Source organism: Akebia trifoliata, chromosome 15 (genome assembly GCF_017979445.1).
Source record: "Akebia trifoliata isolate Shusen 1 chromosome 15, ASM1797944v1, whole genome shotgun sequence".
NCBI classification, from domain to species: domain Eukaryota; kingdom Viridiplantae; phylum Streptophyta; class Magnoliopsida; order Ranunculales; family Lardizabalaceae; genus Akebia; species Akebia trifoliata.
In genome coordinates, this window is record NC_141389.1 from 22703508 (window position 1) to 22730544 (window position 27037).

The 27037-nt window shown below is 34.7% G+C and overlaps 2 protein-coding genes across 2 annotated transcripts; one reads left to right on the forward strand and one right to left on the reverse strand.

The window, feature by feature from the left end:
• Positions 1-2588: 2588 nt before the first annotated feature.
• CRR22 (Pentatricopeptide repeat (PPR) superfamily protein) lies at positions 2589-5579 on the reverse strand. The gene has a single exon (XM_086426777.1). The coding sequence runs from the start codon at positions 5388-5390 to the stop codon at positions 2916-2918; it is 2475 nt and encodes an 824-aa protein (XP_086282903.1). The 5' UTR covers positions 5391-5579; the 3' UTR covers positions 2589-2915.
• A 16221-nt stretch (positions 5580-21800) lies between these two features.
• Positions 21801-26802, forward strand: LOC147384645 (chalcone--flavanone isomerase-like). The gene is made up of 4 exons (XM_086424801.1): positions 21801-21960; positions 22185-22343; positions 26177-26400; positions 26492-26802. The coding sequence occupies exons 1-4, from the start codon at positions 21855-21857 to the stop codon at positions 26672-26674; spliced, it is 672 nt and encodes a 223-aa protein (XP_086280927.1). The 5' UTR covers positions 21801-21854; the 3' UTR covers positions 26675-26802.
• The last annotated feature ends 235 nt before the right edge of the window (positions 26803-27037 follow it).

Here is a 27037-nt window from a genome sequence, read left to right on the forward strand (position 1 = left end):
CTATCACTTAACTTCACCTTCTTCTACGTATCAATCTTCTTAAACCTTTCAACCTCTCTTCTCTTATGTTTTTTATTTATTTAACTACTCTCTCCGCTAGAAAAGACTTAGATTTACGACAAAAGAAAACAAAATCCCTCCTTTTAGAAGTGCTACAAAGTGGGCCACTTATATGAGTTACAAAAGCCCAAACCCAAACTATTTTGGACCGACGTAAAAAAACACACACTTGGACTAGAACTAATTATTTTGAGTCATACTTCAACAATCTCTACCTTGGCGAAAAAACAAAACAAAAAACTCTTCCACGCCTTGAAAATGTTAGAACTTCGATGTGTATATAACACCTCTACCTTGATGTGAAATCTCTCATCCCCATGTACTTGAAATGAGGAAATTCCCTCAAGTCTCAACAAGCAATGAGATTAAACAAATTTAAGTAATGCTCAAACTTGTACATTGTAACTGGCTTAGTGAGAAAATTTGAAGCATTCTCATCTGTACAAACCTTTTCAACATTAATTTATCCCAAATTGACCCAATCTCGAATCCGATGGAATCTAGCATCAATGTGTGTTGTTCTAGCATGGAATACTTGAGTTTTAGCAAGGCAAGTAGCACTTTGACAATCACATTCGAGCTTCACCGAGTCTTGTTTCAATCCCAACTCATTTACTAACATGCTCACCATATAGCTTCCTTGGATGCTTCTGTTATAGTCATATCCTCTGCCTCGGTAGTGAATAATACACTTATAGTTTGTAGTATTGATCTTCAAGAAATCGGACCACCACATAATGTGAAGTCATAGTCCGTAGAGGTTCTCATCTTGTCAAGATCTCTAGTATAATCAGAATCCACATAACCAATCACACAAGCAACCCCATGTTTTCTTGCAAACACTATTCCCCAGTTTCTTATTCCTTTCAAATAACAAATAACCTTATTGCTTTCTATTGCTCTTTTTCTAGATTCGTCGTGTATTTTGAAACCACGCTAATGGTTTGAGAAAGATCAGGTCATGTGCTTACTATAGCATAGATGAGACACCCAACAACACTTGCATATGGCACCTTCATCATCTCTTCTACTTTGACATCGGTGGAAGGACATTGTTTTGCACTCAAAGCAAAGTGTGGAGTTAAAGGAGTAGAAACTAATTTAGCATCAAGCATACTAAACTTTTGAGCACCTTGTGGATATACTTCATTTGAGACAATCACAACTTTCCAACTTTCGTATCTCTCTTTATATCATAGCCACTCCAAAATCTTTCAAGTCGAACTCTCTACTCAATAGTGTTTTGAGTTCATCAACCTTCACTATATCTTTGCATGCTATGAGCATGTCATCCACATACAACATGAAGGGAATGATAATATAAACAACCCAATTCGCACAGGCCCACCTCGAAAAAGCCCCTAAAAATGATTTTTTTGTCAAATTACCAATCAAAGGCCTAAGAGCCCAATATTTTAAATTTCTCACCTTTTGTTACAATGAAATAAGCCCCAGGCTTTTAGTTAGCCCATGGACTTGCAAATGAATTTCTTACTCTTCATTTTGATCCATGTCCCCTAAACCGTCTTTAACTCACCCACCATTTCTTTTAAAATCCCTAAATCAATCCAACTCCTAAAAGTGCATCAATCTAACCTAATCTAAACCAAAACCTCAATTAAGTTCTAACTTAACCCCAAGCCAATTCTAAGCCCAATACCCTACCTATAACTAAATCCAAGCCCAACACTACCTTAAAACCTAAAATCAAGATCCATTGACCAAGATTAAAGTCCACAAGTCCTCAAAAAGCTTATGCTCACAAAAATAAACACATGCCACCACCACAATTAATATCTCAAATCCAATCTATCCAACCTCATCATTACCCTCAAAATCTACATAACTCATACCCCTCAACCCACACCAATGTCATTAGCAAAACTATCATTTTCTCTAAATTTTCATCACAAGTCATCCCCACACCCTTCTCTTTAATTAACTCACATAATTCACACATTTCCATACATTTGTCATATATCATCACCATACTCACCCTCCCAAAATCTAACCAACTAACCTCTTATATTAACCATATTTTTAACCAAACACCTACATTCCCTAACTTAACCGTCACTTAATTTTGTCTAACCAATTCATTTGAATTTTATTCATAGGTTTGGGTCAAAAGCAACTCATTGAACTCCTTTACCACAACTCCCCCTCTCTAACCTCAAAATTCAAACCTCTCGTTCCTAAAAACTCATGCCATTTATTCTCACATTTTACCTTTGACTTTTTTAACCCTAAAAGCAATCCTAAAACACTATATAAAAAAAAAAAAAAAAAAACCTCTCCGATTAAAAAACACATGCTCTCAAACCCCCCTCTCAATCTAAAACTAAAAAATATATATCATTACGCTATCATTTACTCTCCCTCACTCACTCCCTTCTCTTAAAAAAAGGACTAACATAACCACTTCATCTAGCACCTAAGAAGAAGAATGTCTCAAGAAGTAGAAAGAGGAACACAAGCTTGAAGGTAGGTGTAGAATAAGATTTTTAGTTTTATGTCCCCTCTCTCCTCTTTTTATTTAAATACATTTTATATGATAAGAACAATACAAGAATTGAAGTATTACAGTCTTGTACTCTGGTTGATCTCACAATGGGTTTATAAATGCATCAGACAGCCTATACACTCTGTGAATCCACCCTTCGACCTTGGATAGCGAAAATAGGATTGTTCAATAATGTTATTGATGCTGTCAAAATTTTAAATAATCGCCATATTATTACTCGAAGGATCCATTTAATAGAAGTCTAGATCTTATAGTTTCTTCTATCTGAGCCCGTCACTTAGGCAAGAAGGTGAGATTCCCATACATGAACACAAGTTATGTACAAACGGATTCACCAGTAATCCCCACATGAACAACTTCCATTCTTGAAATGGTGGAACCGTTGCATGTCCCTCACAACAATCTCTCGACCAGTTACTAAAGAAATGTATTTAGTAGCGTTATGGCAATCACCACATACACGAAGGTTCTTTCGTAAGTGTATGGTAGTGCCCGGGCTAGTATTTATAAGTCCAAATGCAATTGCAAGCTTCTCACTATGGCTGTTAAGAAGCTGTTCGTGTACATCAGCTTCCACATCATGTATCGAATTGGTATCGGGAACATAACCAACAGCTTTGATCTCATCAACTAATGCTTCTAGCGTTGCATATATTCTCTCGGATTGTAGATGCGTTGTGCAACCGGAATAGAATGTATGAACCTCATTTCTTAACTCAACCAAAGTGCAACCCGGGGTTTTCTGAAGCCCTTTTTTCTCCATTAATGATCTTACCTTCGCAACGTCCCCCCACATTGAAGCATTGGCATATATATTAGCTAACAAGACATGGTATCCACCTTCTTCGGGTTCTAGTTCGAACAATCTCTTGGCCGCCTTCTCTCCCAATTCAACGTTCTTGTGAATCTTACATGCACCCAACATGGCACCAAATATACTAATACCTGGTTCAACGGGCATCTTTTGGATGAAGTCCCAAGCGTCTTCAAGTCTTCCAGCACGGCCGAATAGGTCCACCATGGCTCCATAGTGATCCATCCGAGGATCTAAGCCATAATCTTCTTTCATGCTAGTGAAGTAATGCTGCCCCTCATCAACCAAGCCAGAGTGACTACACGCCGACAAAACACAAAGAAAGGTTACACCGTTTGGTTCGACACCCCTTCTTTGCATCTCCTCAAACAGTTCAACAGCAGCCTTCCCAAGCCCGTGGGTCCCATACCCATCTATCATCGCATTCCATGTCATCACATGCCGTACTTCCATCTTGTCAAAGAGTTTTCGAGCAATGTGGACACCACCGCACTTTGCATACATGTCTACTAAAGCAGTCATCACAAAGACATTCTTCTCCAAGCAGGATCTAATAGCGACTCCATGTATCCACTTTGCTTGGCGTAAAACTGATAAATCTGCAAGGGCAGATATGACACTCACCATTGTGAAAGAATCTGGTTCTACATTCTCTTGTTGCATCTTACAAAAGTGACTAAGGGCCTCGTTTATACGTCCATTTTGTGCATAACCCAAGATCATGGCATTCCATGAGACGAGAGTTTTACTACTCAAGTTTTCAAATATCTCGGCTGCAATGTCTACTTGGTTACACTTGGAATACATGGAAATCAAAGAGTTTATAATCGAAACATCCGATCCAAGTCCAATTTGATTAGCTAATTCATGGATGTACTTCCCCTGTTCAAGATTACCCAAGTCAGCACAAGCATGTAGAGCCCCCATGATAGTAACATCTGTCGGTTCCACCCCTTCTTTCATCATCTCTTGAAAAATCTCCATCGCTTCCTCTGAATATCCCCCCTCTGCATATCCATCAATCATAGAATTCCACGAAACCACATTCCTCACACGCATCCTATCAAAAACTAATCTAGCGGTGCCCACCAACCCACATTTCGAGTACAGGTTCATAAGAGCCGTAGAAACATTCACCAATAACCCAAACCCAGCCCTAGTAACATAACCATGAATAGATTTTCCAATCCTCAACGACCCAATATCGGCACACGCAGGCAAAATGGTAATAATCGTGATTGAATCAGGTCTATGTCCTTCCTCTTGCATCAATAAAACCAACTCCAAAGCTCTCCTTGCCAACCCATTTTGAGCATACCCAGCAATAATCGCATTCCAAGCTACCAAATCTCTGTGAGGCATTCGATCAAACATCTTGTGAGCCTCACCAACACGATGACACTTTGCATACATGTTAACGACTGCAGTCATTGCAAAGATATTAGAACCAAACCCATCAACAATCATCTGAGAATGAAGCTCTTTCCCTCTTCTAAGATCAGAATTATCCCCACAAGCCTTCAATAAATAAGTATAATTATAGATAACAGGGTGAACATCATCGTACTTCATTCTACGAAAGAACGATAGAGCGTCTTCAAGAGACGAGCTTTTAGCATGACCCTTGAGTATAGTATGATACATAGCGTCGATTTTGTTTTCAATTGGATCGAAAACAAGATAAGCTTCACGTAAATTACCAAATTTGGAGAACAAACTAACGAGCTTTGTTTGGAATAAGTGTTCGGTGTAGAGACCATTTTTTATTACGAGAGGGAGGATTTGTCTGAGTTCTTTGATGTCTGAGCACATTTCGAGTAAGATTGCAGAGGGATGAGTGTAGACATGAGAAGGAATGTAGATTCTTTGAGAAAGCATATGTGAAGATTTGGGAGATGGAGAGTGAAGGTTAGCAGTAGATGATGGTGGGCATATTTTAGTGGAATTTGGAGTGGTGGAGAGAGGACTGAAGGTTAACAGAGTTGAACCCATCTCTCTCACTCACTTTTGTTTTTCTTCAAATGAAACCGTTGGAAGTGTGAACAATTGAACAGAATCTTGGCGGGTTTTATTTCATCGAGTCTAGATTAGTGGATTGGTCCTCTATTCATCCAGACCGCTCATCTGTGGGCCATCTCATTTTGTAGCATATTTTTTTTCTAGGATCTAGCATTGCTAAGGATCATGCTTACCCGTAAGAATCAGGATCAGCTAAGGTGTCGCGTTCCTACAAAATAGGAAAGAGTTGCTCAATTGACACCCCTCAATTGACAGTCTTAGAAATCGTAGATCTGCTCTCCTCGAAATAGAAACTGCACATTGTTATGGGAAACCGTAGTTCTATATCTTGAGGAGAGCAGGTCTACGGTTTCGAACCTGTCATGTTAGGGGTGCCGATTGAATATGCCATGTGAGTAAGTCAAATTATTATGATTCAATAGGAAAGGATTCTATGTGACACCTTTTGATAGAATTTAAAACACACTATGCGTTAAATCTCTAACCGAACCGTGCCACATAGACACCATATTTGGCTATAGGAATGGGACACCATTCTAGCTCAAGCAATAATACTTGAACACCTGTGGCAATTTACTATGGTTGCATTGGTCAACACTAGAGAACATAAGACTCCCTCCAAACTGGACCCTCTAACCTTTAAAAATGCAAAAGAAAGTCTCGGGAAAGTAAAGTCCTACAAAGGGACATGTTGAGATGGATGACTGAAAAAATTAATAAAGATAAAATTACACTCGAAGGCATTCATGAAAATGTAGAAGCCGAGTGGGATAAATTAAGAGAAACTCGATTGAGATGGTTTGATCATGCCACAATCAAAAGGGATATGCAAGTTTAGGGTTACAAAAAGGATCATCGTGTAATATTTTCTTAAGGGTTTTTTCTATTTTTGGGAAATAAGTGACATAGGCACATTGTTGAACCATGTTAATTCTTGTGGGCTGATAAGGTCCCAATTATTCGATTTTGGGACCGTAATTGCATTAAGATTACCATTGCATAAATGTTAGTTCCTTTAAATAATTACAAAATTATTTTATTTATCCAAATTAATAAAGTTAATGATATATTAGTGTTAATTGTAGCGCACATGGAAGCCAACAAATCGCGAAACAATTACGGTTACAATACACGAGCCGAAAGGAAGCATCCAGAAAAATCTCGATCGATTTGGGCGCCACGTCACCGCGCCGCGGTTAGGCATGACCGCGCCGCGGTCATCTCGAGGAATTTGTCCTCGAGATTTTCACAGAAGCTTCCAATTACTTCGGTGGTTGTAACTGAATGGGTAGTTCGAAGCAAATCATCCGAAAAGTTGACCCGATTACTCGAATACAAATATTATAAATTGAAGGGTTGATTTTAGAGAAGGGTCCCTCTCCTTGCTCTCTTCTTCTGCAATTTTTGATTGTTCCTCTCTTTAATTTTCTGTAATTTTCTATTGAGAGATCTCTTGAGTGTAGTGAGAACATCAAGAGTGCTCAATTCTTTATCTTTGTAATTTGTTGGAGAGCTATAAATAAGGATTTTAGATTGATTATCATCTTCTTCACCCATGTTCTTCATTCTGTTATTAATTTCTGCAATATGAATCTTGCGATGATCGGCTAGACTCTCCGTAGAGAGGTCAAGAATGCCGGAGCAATTTCATCCTACTTATGTTGTTTTAAATTCTTTCTTTCTACTTTATGTGTTAATTCTGAAATTCCTCTTAGAACAAGACTAGCAAGCTTATACATTCAAATCAAGCTTAGATGATTATTACTTAGATAAGCTCAAGAACAATCATGCTATGTGAAGAATTGAAGTATAAGTCAGTTACACTTGTTTGAAGTTGGAATTCTCATGAATACTCTTTGGTTACCATCAATGTTTAACTCGATTTATCTTCCGATCCACGAGCAATGACTTGCTACGTGGATCGAGTTATAATTAGAACAAATCAGCATTTTGGATGAATTGCAAAGGTTGAATTGACCTCTCCACACCCTCTTTCCTCAATCTCTATTTGTAGTTTCAATTTCATTTACAAATTAGTTGTTAATTGTTTCTCTATTTTAAACAAATCAATTTTATTTTTTAAGAAAAATCTGTTTTCCAATTCTGTTTTGGCATTTTTATCCGAATGAATCCTTGAATCCTCATTGTCCCTGTGGAACGAATTCGACTTACCCAAAGTCCATTTCTTAATCTTAATCTCTGCATCTCTATTGCAAGCTTTACAATCGATCATGGGCATTTTTTGTCTCTTTGTTATTTCTTTTTTTCACATCTTGAATATGATTTTACTGAAAGCTTGATAAATTTGTGTCACGAAGTTACACAATAGTGAACAAGAAAAGTCATTGATTAGTGATAATTGAAAGTTTTTATTTAACTAACTTTGATCCTAAATCAGGAAAACCAAAGGCATTGATCTCTATTGAGCATGGGATACATGAAGTTATTTCATCACTCATAATAGAGATAATTTCATAGATTCTACTTAGTTCAAACAACTTTACTCGGATACTTCAAAATTCAAAATGGACGTTGTGCCCATGTGGAGCACTTCGATTTGATGCGTGATGTGTCTGCAATGTACCCTTGTTCAAGTCTACGTTGTTACTCGTAAAAATAGATGGAATTATATCAGTACTTGGTACCATAACATTGTCTTTATTCAAATGCGTGTAATATGCCTAGCAAAAACTGTGAAATCTAACAAATGAATATGTTGAATATTTTCAAAATAAAATAAGTATTTTGTGATTTTTTTGGTTTGTTTTTCCTTAAGTTAGATTTTGAGGTTTTTTGTGTATATAAGATTTAGTCCCACATCGCTCACAAGTAAGAAAGTGGTGTACCTTATAAGTAATAATCAACATAGATAGTTGTATTTGTGTCACACCTTTAGGCTTTGATCCAGTGCTTCGAGGTGGTGCGAAACACCACCAGCGCATGCACACGTGCGACGTGTAAAAGGGCAATTAGGCGTTTAGGGCGCATTAGGCGCGTTGGATCAAGGTAGTACCTGATCAGAACGATCAGGTGCGATGGATCGATATAGTACCTGATCAGAAACGATTAGATGCGTTGATTCATGATTTACCTGATCAGAAATGATTGGATGCGTTGATTCATGATTGTACCTAATCAGAATGGATCAGGTGTGTTGGTTCATGATTGATATCCGATTAGGAACGATCGGATCCGTTAAATCCAATGGCAAATGATCGGACGCGGTTAGAGCCACTAGATTGAACAGATTCAACTAAAAGGTGTTAGTTAAAAGGCATGAGACACATACCTTCGATAGGGTGCAATCTGGATCATTAGATCTCAGATAAAACACAATCTAACGGTATTAGATCAAGGGACATTAAATCATGACTCTTGGTCAACAAACATAAAAATGACTATAAAAAATCAACCAGAATTCAGTTTTCTTCACTGAAAAATTATGTGTTCTCCTTTCTCAAAGCTTAAGATCTAGGCATCATCAGTTTCTTGTTTTTTCGAGTGTTCTAGGCTAAATTAAATTGTACATAATCTAATTTAGTAAAATTGAAAGTAAGGCTTCTTTGTATCCTGAAGGCATTTGTTCATTGATCCCTTGTGTACTTTGATTCAACCAATAAGGGAGAATATTTGTCTAAAAGAGATCGAATTTTTTCAAGCCTAGAAGTTATTTTTCTTCCTTCATCGTATTACTCCCGATAATTTTTTCCAACAGTTTTAGACAGATATCCTTTTTATTTGATGGAGGCTTCAACATTTCATTCTCTCCAAATGATGAATCAAGACATGTCTCGTCTTGACCGATTTGATGGACAACACTTTACTAGATGGCAACAGAAAGTGTTATTCTTCTTAACTACACTAAACATAATCTACGTTCTAGATGATGATCTAGAACTTATTCCTGAGGCTACTCCAGAAGATAGTACATAATTGAATGAAAGGCGTAAGAAACAAAAAGCGGATGATTTTCTATGCAAAAACTACATTCTCAATGCTCTCTCCAATTCGATATACGATATCTACCTTATAGTCAACTCAGCCAAAGATCTCTGGAAAGCCTTGGAAAACAAATACAAAATAGAAGAGGCAAGTAATCAAAAATTTCTCATTAATAATTATTTTGAGTTTAAGATGTCCAACGACAAACTGGTTCTGTCACAAGTACATGAAGTTCAATTAATCGTTGGGGATCTTAAAATTGCCAGAATCGATCTTCCAAAAGATTTTCAAGTGGGAACTATCATATCAAAGCTTCTTCAATCCTGGAAAAGTTACAAGAAGAAGATAAAACATGAGGAGAAGAAGTATATTTTGGAATCTCTACAACGTCACCTTCGTATAGAAGAAGATATTCGTAATAAAGAACATAAAGATAAAGAAATAGAGAAAATCAGAGTTAACTTGATTGAGGGTGATAAGCCCAAGAAAGTTGATTTTAAGTTAAAACCTAATAAAACTTCCTCCTTCAAGAAGAAATCTGATAAAAATAAAAAGAAAAACAACAAGTATTTTTATTGTAACAAGTCTGGTCATTATGCACGAGAATGCCAATATCGAAAGAAGGAATTCAAGAAAGAAACAAATATAGTAGTGATAGAGGAACCAATGGTTGCAACAGTTTTCCATACTCGTTCACTTGCAAATGTTGTGTCAAACAAAAGTGATTGGTGGATTGACACTGAAGCAACAGATCACTTCTGTAATGATAAAATTCTCTACACAAGATATGAACTTTGTGGTGAAGGTACAAAAGTGAAAATGGCAAACAGTTCTCTTTCCAACATTCTCGGAGTTGGGACTGTAGGTCTTAGATTTACTTCTGGAAAAACTGTACTTCTTTTCAATATTTTCCATGTTCCAGAACTCTCTAAGAATCTCATGTCAGAAGACTTGCTTAATAAATTCGGTTTCAAGCTTGTGTATGAATCGGATCGACTTACCTTGTCCAAGAACAATGAATTTGTGGGACATGGTTATTCTTATAATGACATGATACGTCTAAATTTAGATAATGAAATTTCTTATGTTTTGTATATTGTTGATTCATTATGTTTGTGGCATAGTAGATTAGGACATGTTAATTATGGTTTAATTAAACATATGATTAATTTAGGACTTATTCCTAAATGTAACTTAGAGAATATTTCTAAACGCCAAACTTGTATTCAATTTAAGATAACTAGAAAATCCTTTAAATCTGTTGAAAGAACTTCTACTATCTTAGAGCTTATTCATAGTGATGTATGCGATCTCAATAGTAAAACACGTGGAGATAATAGATATTTTGTTACCTTCATTGATGATTACTCAAAGTACGCATATATTTATTTAATGAAAACTAAAGATGAAGTTTTTTAAAAATTTCGAATCTTTAAGGCAGAAGTTAAAAATCAACTTAACCATAAAAGTAAGATTCTACGTTCTAATAGGGGTGATGAATACTATCCAAATGAGTTTGTGAAAGTTATGGCATTATCCATCAACTTATGGTTCCTTACACGCCGCAACAAAATGGAGTTGCAGAAAAAAAGAATAGAACCTTAATTGAAATGGTAAATGCTATGATTATTAGTTCGGGATTATCTTGCTCGTTAGTGGGTGAAGCAATCATTTCTACTTGTTATATTTTAAATAGAGTTCCAACAAAGAAAAATAATGTTACCCCTTATGAACTCTGGTTCAAAAGGAAGCCTAATCTTAATCATCTTAAAGTGTGGGGTGTCTTGCCTATGTAAGAAAACCCAGTCCTAAGAGACCAAAGATAGGAGTTAGAACCTACAAGTGTATGTTTATTGGTTATTCTCAGAATAGCCTAACTTATCGTTTTCTAGATCTGGAAACTAGTGATATCATTGAATCTGTAGATGTAGAATTGTTTGAGAATTTGACTAAGTCAAATCCTCAAATTTCTGAAAATTTTATTCCTAAACAGATTCATCAACCTATTCAAGATAACACTAATGGTGACCCAGGTTCTGATCAACAAGATCCTGAACCTAGGAGAAGTAAGAGAGTTAGAGTTGAACGCACATTTGGACCTGACTTTCTAGTTTATCTTGTTGAAGGAGATAAATATGAAGTCAAGTATATTACTAGGTTCTTATAAATGTAGAGAAAGATGAACCCTCTATATTTTCTAAGGCTATGAACTCCAAAGATTCATTATTTTGGAAAGAAGCCATTAATGATGAAATGAATTCGATTATTTCTAATCAGACTTGGGTTCTCTCAGATTTACCCCTAGGTGCGAAACCTATAGGGTGTAAATGGATTTTTAAGAAGAAATTGAACGCAGATGGATCAATAAATAAGTTTAAAGCTAGATTAGTTGCTAAAGACTTTAAACAGAGGCACATGATAAACTATTTTGATACATATGCTCCAGTAGCTCGAATATAATCTATTTGACTACTTATTTCTCTTGCTTCAATTCATAAAATTGTTATCCATCAAATGGATGTAAAAACAGTTTTTCTAAATGGTGATTTAGAAGAAAAAATTTATATAGAGCAACCGGAAGGTTTTGTTAAACCTGGTCAAGAAAAGAAAGATTGTAAACTTATTAAATCTATTTATGGTTTAAAGCAAGCTCCTCTTCAATGGCATGAGAAATTTGATAAAATAGTTTTATCTCATGGTTTCAAAGTAAATGATGCTGACAAGTGCATTTACTGCAAATTTAAAAATAATGTTGAAGTTATTATTTATCTCTGTGTTAATGACATGTTAATCTTTAGAACTAACATTGAATATGTAGAAGAAACCAAGAGGTTTCTATCTACTAATTTTGATATGAAAGATTTAGGGGAGGCTGACATAATGCTAGGAATTAAAATCCTAAGAAAAGACAATGCAATGGTTTTGTCACAATCTCATTATATTGGGACAATTTTAAAAAATTATGGTCATTTTGATCATAAACCAGCCCTTACCCCTATGGATCCTAGTATCAAATTAATCAAAAACAATGGTCGTGCTAAAGCTCAATTAGAATATACCAGTGTTATTGGGAGTCTTATGTATGATATGCATTACACAAGACCTGACATTGCACACGTAGTAGGTATGTTATGTCGTTTTACTAGTAATCCAAGTACCGAGCATTGGAATGATGTATCTAGAGTTTTAAGGTACTTGAAGGGGACTTTAGAGTATGGACTACATTATCAAGGATATCCAAATGTATTTGAAGGGTACAGTGATGCAAGTTGGAATAATGTCAAGTCAAATTCAAAGTCTACAACTGGTTGGATCTTTAAGTTAGGTGGAGCTGCTATTTCTTGGGCATCTAAGAAGCAGACTTGTATTTCGGACTCTACCATGATATCAGAAATAATAGCATTGGCAGATTCATGTAAGAGGCAGAGTGACTTAGAAATCTATTAATGGACATACCATTATGGAAGAAGCCCACTTCAGCTATAATGATCAATTGTGATAGTTAGGCAACATTGTACAAAGTTAAAAATAAAGCATACAATGGAAAATCAAGACACATAAACCTTAGACGCAATTTTATGAGACAATTATTTAAAAGTGGAGTAATTACAGTCGACTATGTGGAATCCAATAGGAATTTAGCGGATCCTTTAACTAAAGGACTTCCAAGAGATATGATATCTAAAACTTCTAAAGGAATAGGGCTAAGGTCTATAAAATAAATTAATCACCTTTGATGAGAACCCAACCTTTGTCTTGAAATAGATAGATAAGGTTCAATGAGTACAAACAAGTCAAATAAGTGATTTAGCAGGACACTAGAACTAATTTACCCCACTTTCTAAATCTAGTGTTGGTTTCTGCAAGATAAAAGATGGATGCAAATCCTTAATAAGTTCTAAAATTTTAACTAGTGACTCATAGAATCACTTCAAGTGAACTTACCATATGAGTGAGGAAATCAGGCCGTTTCTTATGAAAATTAGACCGTTTCTAAAAACACACATGAAAACAGGATATAGTGTATGGCCATTAATGTGCGAAAAAAATAGAACACTCAACCTTATGGAGAAAAGTATGTGTGAAGAATCCGGCTCGTTTCTAAGGGTCCTTGGTTCAAGATACGTTCACCACAGCACCTTGACAAAGCTCTGAATATTTACACTAAGTGAAGGTTCAGATCCAAAAGATACCTCTCATCTATATACTAGTCTCTACGATAAGGCCAAATGTTTTTGTAAATTGATGTAATCGTTTAATCATTCTTTAGTTGTAAGAACTACAGAAGCTTGATCCCTATTAGGTACGTAGGCAGTCACTTAAGTGGTGCAGCTATTTTAATATTATATATATGGGAAATGTTCAGCAACAAACATTTTAACAAACATTTTGGCAAAACATTTTTCAAAACATGGGTTAGAGGTTTCAGAATGGGGTGATTTTTGGTGAGGATGATCTCTACGATGAGGAGATCATCATTACCAAAAATCAACTCATTTCAAAACTTCCAACCCCATCAAAAATAATTTACAAAAAATGGACGGTCCACGATTTTTCAACTTGTAAACATAGGGCTAGAAGTTTTGGAATGGGCTGATTTTTGGTGAGGATGATCTCCGCACCGTAGAAATCATCCTCACCAAAAATCAACCCATTCCAAAACCTCTAACCCATGTTTTGAAAAATGTTTTGCTAAAATGTTTGTCAAAATGTTTGTTGCTGAACGGGATATATATATATATATTTTCAACTATTTATATTTTGAAATAGTGGGGGATTTGTTGAATATTTTCAAAATAAAATAAGTATTTTTTGGTTTTTTGGTTTGTTTTTCCTTAAGTTAAATTTTGAGATTTTTTGTGTGTATAAGGTTTAGTCCCACATCGCTCACAAGTAAGAAAGTGGTGTACCTTATAAGTAATAGCCAACATAGTTCGTTGTATTTGTGTCACACCTTTAGGCTTTGATCCAGTGCTTCGAGGTGGTGCGAAGCACCACCCTCGCACATGCGATGTGCGAAAGGGCGATTGGGCGTTTAGGGCGCTTTGAGGCCCACTTTGCACTTCGCACGTACGCATCATCGCGAGGAGTTGGGGAGCCTTAAAGTTTTCAAGATACGAAATCATCTAACGGTTGTGGTTGATCCGTCACGTGTGATGGATCAGGTGCGATCAGCACCGCACGATCAAGTTAATATTCAATTGGGAACCAATCAGATATGATGGATCGAAATAATACCGGATCGAGAACGATCCGATGCATTAGATCAAGGTAATACCTGATCAGAACGATCAGATGCGATGGATCGATATAGTACCTGATCAGAAACGATTAGATGCGTTGATTCATGATTGTACCTGATAAAAAACTATTGGATGCGTTGATTCATGATTGTACCCAATCAAAATTGATCAGGTGTGTTGGTTCATGATTGGTATCCGATCAGGAACGATCGGATCCGTTAGATCAAATGGCAAATGATCGGAAGTGATCAGAGCCACTATATTGAACAAATTCAACTAAAAGGTGTTAGTTAAAAGGCATAAGACACATACCTTCGATAGGATGTAATCTGGATCGTTAGATCTCAAATAAAACACAATCTAACGGCTATTAGACCAAGGGACATTAAATCATGACTCTTGGTCAACAGACACAAAAATGACTCTAAAAAGCCAACTAGAATTTAGTTTTCTTCACTGAAAAATTATGTGTTCTCCTTTCTCTAAACTTAAGATTTAGGCATCATCAATTTCTTATTTTTCCGAGTGTTCTAGGATAAATCAGATCGTAAATAATCTGATTTAATAAATTGAGTGTAAGGCTTCTTTGTATCCTGAAGGCATTTGTTCATCGATCCCTTGTGTACTTTTGTTCAACCAATAGGGGAGAATATTTGTCTAAAAGAAATCGAATCTTTTCGAACTTAGAAGTTATTTTTCTTCATTCATCGTATTACTCCCGATAAATTTTTTTTCCAACAGAATATGGGGTATGTGTATTGCCAAATGCCCTATCCTAGCTTTGCATACCCATCATCTTCTTTGTCTTTCTGCTCTCATTGCTACCTTCGATTCTAAATGGTAAAGATTCGTACTACTTGCGCCTATCATATATTTTCTCGATGCCTACTTAAGTGAAATCTTTAAAACAAATTTACACATATTTCCTTATCAAATTATTCTATACAGCCACCGTCTCTCCATCTATCTACTGAATTAATGAAAATCTAAACCATCTCACCATCTTTTCCATCCATTATCTCATTCTTCTCCACCATCTACTTCTCCCTTTCTCATTATTATTCTTCATATTCATCTTCTTCTAAGTTTTATAAGAGGTTGAATCAATAGAGATTAGGTTTTAGGGTTTTATTTCAAATTATATTATTTCTTTGAAATTTCTTTACTTTTTTGCATTTAATCATTTAGGAAGATGGAAAAATCCACCATTAAAACTTCAAAAACAACAATTTTGAATAAAAAAACTTGAATATTTTTTGATAGATTTTACTCGATAGGTTCAAATCAAACTTGTTTTAGCAGATTCGATAAGTATCCTATTGAACATTACAAACCCAATTCTTAAATACTTACCGAACATTACAAAATAGATTCGGTAGACTTGATTGAGGTGTTAGGGTTACAAAAGAAAGTTTGATTTAGTAAGTACTTATCGAATCTATTTTGTAATGTACGGTAGGTACCTACTGAATCGATTTTGTAATGATAAAAAGTTATATTCAGTAGGACACCCACTAAACAAAACTTCTCATGATTGGTATGATGGTACATATCGAATTGCGTTTGTAATTTTCAGTTAGTATGTATTGAATCAGCTAAAACAAGTTCAATTATAAACCTACTGAAGGTCATTCAATGACTTCTAAGATTTTTAGTAAATGGGCGTAAAGAGTATTATGAAAAATTAGGTGGGTGCCACAAGTAAATGTGCGCCGAGAGCATATATGATGGGCACGATTAGCATGAATGAATGGTAAATATTACAATGAGTCAAGCTAGACTAACTAAGTAAGATTTCAAATCTTACTAAGGGTTGTAACGCCCACATGGATCACCAAATTAGCAAATCTAACAACACAGGCCTCTAGATTTCAAGGAAATACTCGTATCTAAAACAAAATTTAAGAAAAAAAAAATTAGCTTGATCCAAGGTCTTCTAATTTAAGACTAAATTCAATGGTAGAAATTAACCTTTTATTTTATTTTATTAAGTTCTTAGTATTATTTTTCCTCTAGTATCTTGTGGCATCGGATCATAGTTTTGGATTCAATAAAGTGATGCGGTGACAAAAATTTCCTTACTAACTTGATAAGGAAAGTGTTTTTCTATTATTTTTGTCATCTCATGCCAAAAATTGAGTTGACACACTTGGGTCATCTCATATAGAAATAGTTCAACTCACTTTACAACATTTATTAACCTAGATTTATATTCAAATACTTATAATTTTGAATACAATAAGGTGATTGGAAGATGTTTAATTACAAAATTATATTTATTTAAGATAATAAATATTTAAATAAAAAAATATAATTGACTCGATCGAGTTTATTGACTAGGATGATATTTTTAAAGTAATAGACGAGTCAAATACGAGGGTTGGGATTGTACACAACTCCTTGGATTGAATCTTATATGAAACCAAACATTGGAGTTTATTTGAGGAAGTGGAGCTAACTCCAAGAACTCGCACTCTAACTAACTCCAACGCCAATTCCATCTACCTTCCTCTTCCAGACATATCCTAAGTTTAGATAGATAGGTGCAAGTGCAGCTAGCTTAGTTGGTAAGTTCTTCGGATGAAGATAACAGACCCGCCAGCAACAAGTTACTGAACTCATTAAAAGCAGGTTACCGATCTAAAAAAATAATTTAGGTAGATAGTCAGATCTATTTCATCCTTACCTTCTCCTTTTCATCACCTAAAAGGTATTCACACAAATAAAAATTGAGTTGACTCGTTCAAGTCATATTTCATTAGATGAGTGAAATCATTTAAATCGAAATTTTTATAAATATTGTAGATGCAATTTCTTGCACTACCTTGAGATCCTCTTCAACTATTTAGATCTGCAATCTTTGAGTTCCTAGCTGTGCTTGCAATATAGCCTCTTCGACGTCCAAGTCAAATTAAGTACAAAAAAAGTAGGATAACAATGAGAGAGAAAAATTGTCCCTTATGATGTGTTTGGTCATGTATTTATAGGAGTAAATCCTTAGGATCTTCTTGATCTTTTTACCAACTTTGTTCGTATATCAATTAGGAATTCGAATCTAAATTAGAATATGTCTAATTCAAGTTATGTCCTTATTCATTCCTTCAGTTTAGAAGTTTCCCTTATCTGGATCAATTCCTGGTTTATTGGGCTAATAACAGATTGTGTCTTATCTCAAATCTCTGATTTTTTGGGATCTAGATATTGCATTGCTCTTATGCTTCTCACTAGAATACTTATACAAGATCCAGGACTGCAACAATCATCTGATTTTTAAAGGAGGATCTTATCAGAGTTCCACCAAGGGAATCTGTATCTTCAAACTTGGGTTATTCTCTCTGAAATGTTGAGTTAAGTCGGATCCCCCCCCCCCCCCTGGTGCCACATGTTGTTACCTGGTGTTTCACAAAAAATGTCCTCAGACAAATATATATTTTTTAAATTTATTGTACACACATTTATCATAACTCATATTGGTATCATTTACAAACAAATAGGATATTCACTGTGTGAATTAATATTCACATTGAATCGTCTGAAGTCTTTTAGGACTCGTCCAATATTTTTAAAATATCCCCCCCGCCCCCATCTTTATTAATCATCCATGGATATAATTACATGTTACATCGTCTAGAATGATTCTCATGAACTCTTGAGGCATGACACCTTCATCTTCAATTATAAAAACAAAACAAAAAATCTCTCTCTGGCTCCTAATTGAGCCAAGAAATCAACTGCTCTATTAGTTTCTCTCATGTAGAACTCAAAATTGGAAATGGCAATTGAGGTGACTAAAAGTTTAATTGCCTCTACTTCTTCTAAGTACGTCTAAGATATCATGATTTCACCCTTAATCAATTTTATGGGGTATAAGGGATCAGATGAAATTAAGATTTGGTTAAATCCTCTTAATTTTGCATACCCCATAGCTTCTTCATCGCTTTCAACTCAATGGAGATCAAGTCATCATCTTCACAACCAACCCAAAAATTCTCTTAATTTTTTTTTACAGGATCAGAAACATTAGTTTTGGATTGCCAATTTGATAATTCATTTGAGCTCAATGATCCTTAGTAAGATTTGAAATCTTACTAAGTTAGTAGGAAAAATACTTTTCTAAAATATTTTATTGTTTTTGACTAATCTTGGGCTCACCTTTTGGCATTCAAAAACATGATCGGATGCTTCAATATTATAGTGGACAAAAATATATGAACTTTAAAAATACAAATCCCAAAAAAATAGTTATTTTTCACTATTGTATTTCAATTTTTAGTTTGAGAGTTATTTGAAAGTTCAGTAGCCATCAATTTTCAAAAACTTTGATTAAACTCCAAAAAAAATTTATTTCTTGAATTTTATTTTTTGATGAGTTTTTTAATAAAACTTAGAGGGTTGTGATAGTGTTGGATTGGTGATGTCGTTATCCATATGAGTAAAAAAAACCTTAGTAAGGATTAAAATCTTATTACGTTAGTAAGACAAGTGTTTTACTATTTCAATTAAATGTTTGGATTTGAATTTAATTTATAAAGAGTATAAGAATTATAAACAAAATTAAGATGGAGAGGGACTACCCTAAAAATATTCCAAGCAATCCTCCAATAGCATCGCGCGTTTACTATCCGTCAACAAATCGCACTCACGTGCATGTATCAAACAATTTCCTTGGTTTGAAAGATTGGTGGACGTTAGACCACCTCGCAAAAAATTCAGGAGACTCGGACTGGTGGTTACTACCAATCCACGTGAAGCTCAGCTACTCCTATAGTCATCCTATCTTTTGCCATATATTCATGATTGAATTACAAAAATACCTGGCCCGATAATACCCTCTACATGTTTTGGTGAATATTTGAAATATTCCTATGTTTTCAAACTATCGCTTGACCTATGTCTTCTCTAATAGATTAATGAAAATTACATAAATTCCCTCACCTTTAACCTTTGATTAAAAAAACCCCTTCATTTCATTTTCTTACTAGGGCAAAGTTGAAAATGCAAGATTAGGTTAGTCTCAAATATGAAACATGACTCTCAACAAGACTACTCAACATGACTCGCAAATGATCCAAGTTAGCAAAATTGGGTTGAGCCTTCTTGAGTTGTAATGGTGTCGATTTGTGTAATTCGATTATTAAACAGGTTGTGTTTAGATTAAGAACATCAACTTGTTTGAACCTATTTAATTATACTGTCATTAACGTGTCATGTAGACCCAAATACAATCCAATCTCATATATAATTCATTTAAATCACGGAATACAAATTAAGTAAATTATAATCATATTGACTCACATACAATCCAATCAAACCCTATTAAGAAGTTTATAAACATATTATAATATTGTCGTGTTCACAAGTTATGTGTGTCAACCTAAATGCAACAGAACCTAACCTGTTTATTAAATAAGTTACATGAATTGTGTCAGGTTACCTATTTAAGAAAGGGAATTTTTTTTTAAAAGGTTAATTTTTAATTAATTATTAAAAAATTCAAAAAATTATTGAAAACGATTAACACATTGAACTGTTCAATGTTTTTTCAATTTGCTTAGTTGTCCGACATTTTAGGATTCTTTTATATTTTAGTGGAAGGAGTAACGCTAGCCTAAGGGTCGTTGAGTTCACCTTGTGACATCCAAAAACATTATCTAATGCCTCAGGAATGTAAAGGACAAAATCCAATGAACTTTAAAATTAAAAAGTTTATTTTTTTGTGTTAAATTTAAATTTGCAAGTTCAATGGGAATTTAGTAGTTGTCCATTTTAAAATCTTGGGTCAAGTCCAAAAATCCTTTCTTTTTTTTTTTCATCTTGGTTTTTCCACGAAATCTAGAGGTGTGTAGTGTTGGATTGTCAATTTTGTAATTCATCTAAGGTTAACGACTCCTAGTAACATATCATTAATAAGGAAAGTATTTTTTATTACAATGCACATACTCTCAGCCAACTCCCCTTAGCATTTAGAAGATGTTGGAAAGGCTAGATGCTGGACAGTCCAGCGTATTTAATTGGTGGGGCTTGTAATTTTTGTAAATTTCTTTTACAATTAATTAACTTTTTGTTAAAACAAACCTACAGATCTGAAGTATAAATTAAACAAGAATACATAAACAATCACACAAGACACAAGATATATGTAGTTCAGTCAGAATTAACCTACGTCCACGAGCGAAAGTAGTAGTTTCACTATATTAATCAATCAAAGAACCAGCTTATAACCTTCCTCTACCTCTTGTATCTCTTTAATAATGTGGGTAGGATTTCTTCTCTTTCTTACACCCTAAGAAAGAACCCTAAAAATACCCTTTATATACTTAGGATTACATAGAGGATAGAACAGATCGAATCAAAACCCAAATCAAATGGATCCAAAATTTCGGCCAGGGGGTAATACAAGTCATTAACGGATCATCAAGAATCCGGGTTGAATTCATGACAACTCTCCAACATAAAAAATAGAAGATATAACTCAACACTTTTTAAAAAAAGTGATTATCCTTTTAATAAATGAGTTGAATTCAGTTGTAAGATTTTGATACGTGCTAACATAACCATGGTTTTAAAACTTGTCTGAGACTGAGACATATCGTCCAAGTTAACTCAGTATCGGAGCTGAATGAGACCAACTCACAAGTCACTTTTTTTTTATCAAGATTTAATACCTCACGTTCAATTTTTTTATTTTTTAAAAACTAGACGTCTCAAACATATCAGATAACTCGTCCAAAACAACTTGGTATCGAGCCTAGACAAGACGAGACGCAAAACCGAGTTTTAAAACCATGAACATAACAGCCCTTGTACGAGGACGATCAAACAAAAAAATACTCGATTTTTTCTTCTTATGTCCACCTAATTTTCAAGATTGAGAAATAAGAAGTTAAGGTGAAGGAAAAGTTGAGTCGCTTTGAGGCAACCCTAGACCTCCAAGTCAGATAAAGTAAAGGATAAATTATGATGCCTTTATTCAATACCACATCCCCTATTTATATAGGACTCTTTGGCAACAACTTCGTAAAAAGAGCAGTAAAAAAAAACCTACAAAACAGTAACAAGTAGACTTTTATTATCAACAACTTTGACAAACTACATTAACTCCAACTAATTCTCTACCATTCAGCTTGAGCAGTGGCATTTTGGTTATTGACTCCAAATACTAGGGCAATAAACAGAGTCCTTACTTATTTCTATTAGATACCAGAAGGAGAGAGAGAGAGAGAGAGAGAGAGAGTGAGAGAGAGAGAGAGAGATGGCTCTGGAGCGGGTTGTCTCGGAATTGCAAGTCGAAGATTACGTATTCCCATCAACCGTAAAACCACTCGGTTCAACCAACACCTTGTTTCTTGGTGGCGCAGGTCTTAACCTTCGCACCTTCCGTTCAATATAGTAACAAGCAGGCATTAATATTAGTCTTTGGTTTTTTTCTAGAGATTATATTGGCACACCAACTTTTACTTACAACACAACAATCAGTCGATCATTTTAAGATTAAAAGGTTGTCTGCACATAGATTGGTTTGTTATAAGCAAATGTTTTGTGTTTTAATCTAATAGTACGCCGATTTGGTTATTTTGCGCAGGGGTGAGGGGTTTGGAAATCCAAGACAAGTTTATCAAATTTACGGCTATAGGCGTTTACTTGGAAGAAAAAGCCATTCCGTTTCTTGCCGTTAAATGGAAAGGCAAATCTGCTGATGATTTAACGGATTCCGTGGATTTCTACATGGATATCGTTACAGGTAAGTGACTGAATCCTCAAACGATGTTTTACGATCTTCATCAAATGAACGGTTGAGATGGGAGGTTGTTTTACGACCTCTTTAAAGCTAATTCTAAAGAAGATAAAAGATTAATAATGTCACTTTGCTTTCATTATCTAACTTCCAACTACTTTTTACGCTGTTTTTCAGAGCCACGACTGAGATAGGTTTTAAATGAGAGTTACTATTGACACACCAACTTTTGCTAATGCCATATAGGTTCCTATTAAAAAATTGTGCAAAGTTGGTGGGGGTGTTAGTGAAAGTTGGTGTGGTAATAGCAGATCCCTGTTAAAAATCCTATTGTTTTGGGAAATTTTTATTGACATGCCATGAAACTCTAAGGCCCTCCAATTTTTAGGAACATCTCTAAAAATAAAATTGCAGGCACTCCTTTCACTTTCCAATGATTTCGATGACTCAAGAGGAGGAGAATCAACGAAAATGGAGGAAGAGGAGAAGAAGAAGAAGAAAACAAAAAAGAGGGAAAGAGATTGGAGGAGGAGGAGGAGTGCCATGAATTTTTTTTTTTTCTCTTTTACTTTGGCCCACCCTTAGAGTTTCATGGCGTGTCAATATAACTTCCCAATGATTTTCTAACTCTAAATTTTCCCTACTCGATTGACGTGGCAAGGGCATAGAATTATTGATATTTTCCTTGTTTATCTCGAAGAAAAAGATTTATGGTTCTTTTCTCTTGCAACGTCGGTCAAGTATAGATTGAGTGAAAAAAATTTAGTCACACAATCACGACTCTTTTGAAAACAACGGATTTGTTTGTTATTCGGTATATACTCGAGAATTAAATAAAATAAGATTGATCGAGGTTTGTGTTGAACACAATGTCCTGAAGACAATTTTGTTCCACAACTTGGTGCCCACGATCAATGAACAATTGTCTCTTAGGATACAACAATATCACACGTGTAGAACCAGCACTTCAATCCACACGTCTAACGAATTGAACGCAAAGGTTATACTCTTAACGAATGCAAACGAGAAATCAGTATGCAAGCACGTTAAAATAGCAGAAAAGAGAAAAAAATTTGAATGAAAAAACTAAGGTCGAAATGACCTATTTATAGAATATTAAGAGACAAGGTGTCTCTTGCAAAAAAAAAAAAAGGAATTAAAGAGTGCCCAAGCCCAACACGTAAAGCCAAATTGTCGAAATTTGCAAACCCCCCCCCCCTGCGCACGCATTCAGACCTTTTTTTGGACCAATGGATTAAATTCTTCTTGAGCCCATAGGGCTCTTGTGCGCGTGTGTGAGCTTATATAAGTCTCTCTCTCATATACACTTAAGTGATATGAGAAGTTATATATAAAAACTAGACAATTTTCTTATTCCTATTCGATGTGGGACTAAAGAGTTTCACTAATAAACTCAATAGTTCTACAATCCACATATAATAAATCATGGTTAGTAAGGGTTATTTGGAATCGTTTTTTCATTCACTCAAAATAAATTTTAGACAACTAAATACATGAAATTAATCTCTTTAATGAGAAGAATAAGTTTTCAAGTGGTCTCGTCTCAAATAAATTGTGGAACCCACTTAAATCGTAGCTCAAATAAACCCACTCGATCACAAAAATTTAGAAAAACTAAATTTTTTCCAACATTGTTAACGTGTGGGCATAGTAACAAAAAACTACGATTTTTTTAGAGGAAAAATAAAATCACGCATCTTACATCTTTGATGATTAAAATGAATAAAAAATGCGAATTTTTCATTTGTGTCAGAAAATACCATTTTATTCTTTTTCATTTTTTACTTTTTATTTTTTACAAGGAAAAAAAATAAACACTTTTTGCATTTTTTTTCAATGTGAGATTTGATACATAGTAGAATTTGGCGAGTCATAAATGTAAAATATGGGATCTGGTGATAATAACTTGATTTTATTAATTTTCATTAAATAGATATATTTTTAAGTTTTAATATATATTTTTTTATTTTTTATTTTTATTGTTTTTTTCCTACCCCTCTCTCTTTTTCAACGTTTTTTTTCGAAATTTTCCCTTGCCAATTTAAACCCATACTCCTACTTTGTGACTATGCATGTGGGCACACGTTAAAGTTCAATAAATGCACTTAAGAAATTGAATTTTGTACTGAAATTAACCTTTAAAAAATTATTATTTTTACCAAAATACCCTCAGATTTCAATTACCAAAGTGTATTTATTGCACTTTATAGTTTGGTCTAGGGATACGTTAACAAAACCCTAAAAACCAAAGGGTTTTTTTTAGGAATCCCAAGGAGTATAATGTTTTTAGGAATCCCAGGAATATAATGAGTCCAACTATTCTTACTAAGTTAGAAAGTATTTCACGGCTAAAATCATGATACGATGATTCAAGGTTGTTGAGGACAAAATTCTATGAATTTTGAAAAAAAAAAGATTATTTTCACTGTTGAATTTTAATTTGAAATTTGAAATTTAGGTGAAAGTTCAGTGTCCATCTATTTTCAAAACCTTAGATCAAGTCCAAAAGAATTTATTTTATTTTTTTAATCAAAGTTTTTCCACGAAATCAAGAGAGCTGTAGTGTTGGATCGCCAATGTGGTAATCCATTTCAGCAAAACGACCCTTATTAACAAGGCTTAAAATCTTGCTAAGTTAGTAAGGAAAGGATTAGTGATATGATATAGTATTTTATTTAGATACGTGTCCTACTCTTACCTCTATTTGTTGTTCTCCAAAAGAAATTTCACTTGTTAGGTACAAAGTATTTTACCAATTTACAAGATTCCAACTAGTATTACTAACATAAGTAAAGGAAAAAAGTTCTAACTAAGACTCATCCATTGTCAAAACAAGTTCTCGAGATTCAAAATAAGACCTCAAGTTTGTAACAAATCTCGAGGCCATATTTTGACGGTGGATGAGCTTTAATAAGGTCTTTTTTCCTTACTAAGTTGGTCAGAAATGTGTTTTCTTTTAATAAAAAAAATATATATATGAATCCATGATTGGCTTTTTAATGGCGCCAAAGCTAAGTAAAATAGTTTTACTTTACTAAAGATGGCTAATTATAGACTTTCAAGTGAAATTTTCTTTAAGAGAGAGTAATTGTTTCTCTGTTTTTTTTTTTTTTTTTTTTTTGGGTATCCCCACCCTTTGGGTGAGACTAATCCCACGGTCGCATGCACCACCCTTTGAAAAGTCCTACGTGCAACTGGTTGAATAATTGTTAATAGAGTACAAAAAGTTAAAAAGAAATGAATATTGTTCTGAAAGCGCTCCACATCATAAGATTTTTTTGAACATTAACGATCTCTCATTGCCCGTACCAGCACTCACTTCACGCTTTGGTCACTAAGATTGAAATATGAGGAAATCCAAATTTATTTAGAGAGCATTATCGATTTTCTAGAGATCAATATAAACTTCCTACGGATACATTTTTCTACGGGATCTTAATGAATTTTTCTATAGATACAACTTGAACTTCTTTACCATTGGATTTAAGTATTTTACATAATGAACAAGGACAATGGGTAAAGAAGATTAAGGTGTCAAGCCTTTGATGAAAATGGTCAAATCCAAGGTTGATGAATAAGGTATCCATGGAAAGGCTGAACATCATCATCATCATTTACATCTTATCATGATTAATGGGATCGGCTTTGTGAATTATATTTCATAAGTATTTATCTATCATGAACCATTTCTTCAATCAAGACATGTTCTTTAAAAATTAAAAATTAAAAATAAAAATTTAACATGTTTGATTATGAGATGTTTATCTGATGATGAAAAACAATGGATCTGACGCTCAAATTGTTCGATCTGGTTGAAGGTCCCTTCGAGAAATTCGTAAGGGTGACCATGATCTTGCCATTAACGGGTCACCAGTACTCAGAAAAGGTGACTGAGAACTGTGTCGCATATTGGAATGCTGTGGGAATTTACACTGAAGCAGAAGCCAAAGCTGTAGAGAAATTCAAAGAGGTCTTCAAGGAAGAAACCTTCCCCCCTGGATCTTCCATCTTGTTCACACAGTCCCCACTTGGAACTCTAACGGTACGACACCACCAAATCGTTACTTAGCTTATTCATTTATTGTCTTTATAATCTTTAGTTTTGTGTTTTTGTTTGTATGTGTGAAATGTAGATTGGATTCTCAAAAGATGGATCCATACCTGAAGTGGGGAAGGCAGTTATAGAGAACAAACCATTGTCGCAGGCGGTGCTTGAGTCCATTATTGGAAAACATGGTGTCTCACCCGAAGCCAAGCAGAGTTTAGCAGTTCGAGTGTCTGAATTGCTGAAAGATGGATATGGGGAGAGAGCTTAGAGAGATTGAGAGGACACAATAGTGTGGAATAAGAGAGGAGAGACTAACTTGTCCAATATGAGTGTGGGATGAGAATTTCTTCTGTTTAGTATAGACTATGAAGTGGGCATTTCTTCTTGTTTAGAGAACTTCTATTGCCACACCAGATTTTACTTTAACGCACCAATAGATGAAATTACACCTCAACACACCAATAAGATAAAGAGCCCTTATATGGATTAGAAGTTTTCGCATGAGCTGATTTTTTTTGTAGGAAGATCTCTATGGTGAAGAGAGATTTACAAAAACGTGATCAATTGCTGACAAATTTACAATTCCGGCTCATTGTTCATTTTAATTACCACAACCTGAACGATAACGAAT

Excerpts from the sequence above, each read along its gene's own strand:
- CRR22 (XM_086426777.1), bottom strand. The coding sequence starts at position 5,390 with ATGGGTTCAACTCTGTTAACCTTCAGTCCTCTCTCCACCACTCCAAAT.
- LOC147384645 (XM_086424801.1), top strand. The coding sequence starts at position 21,855 with ATGGCTCTGGAGCGGGTTGTCTCGGAATTGCAAGTCGAAGATTACGTA. Across the intron at positions 21,961-22,184 it reads CTTGTTTCTTGGTGGCGCAG|GGGTGAGGGGTTTGGAAATC; the intron begins GTCTTAACCTTC and ends TATTTTGCGCAG. Across the intron at positions 26,401-26,491 it reads CCCCACTTGGAACTCTAACG|ATTGGATTCTCAAAAGATGG; the intron begins GTACGACACCAC and ends TGTGAAATGTAG.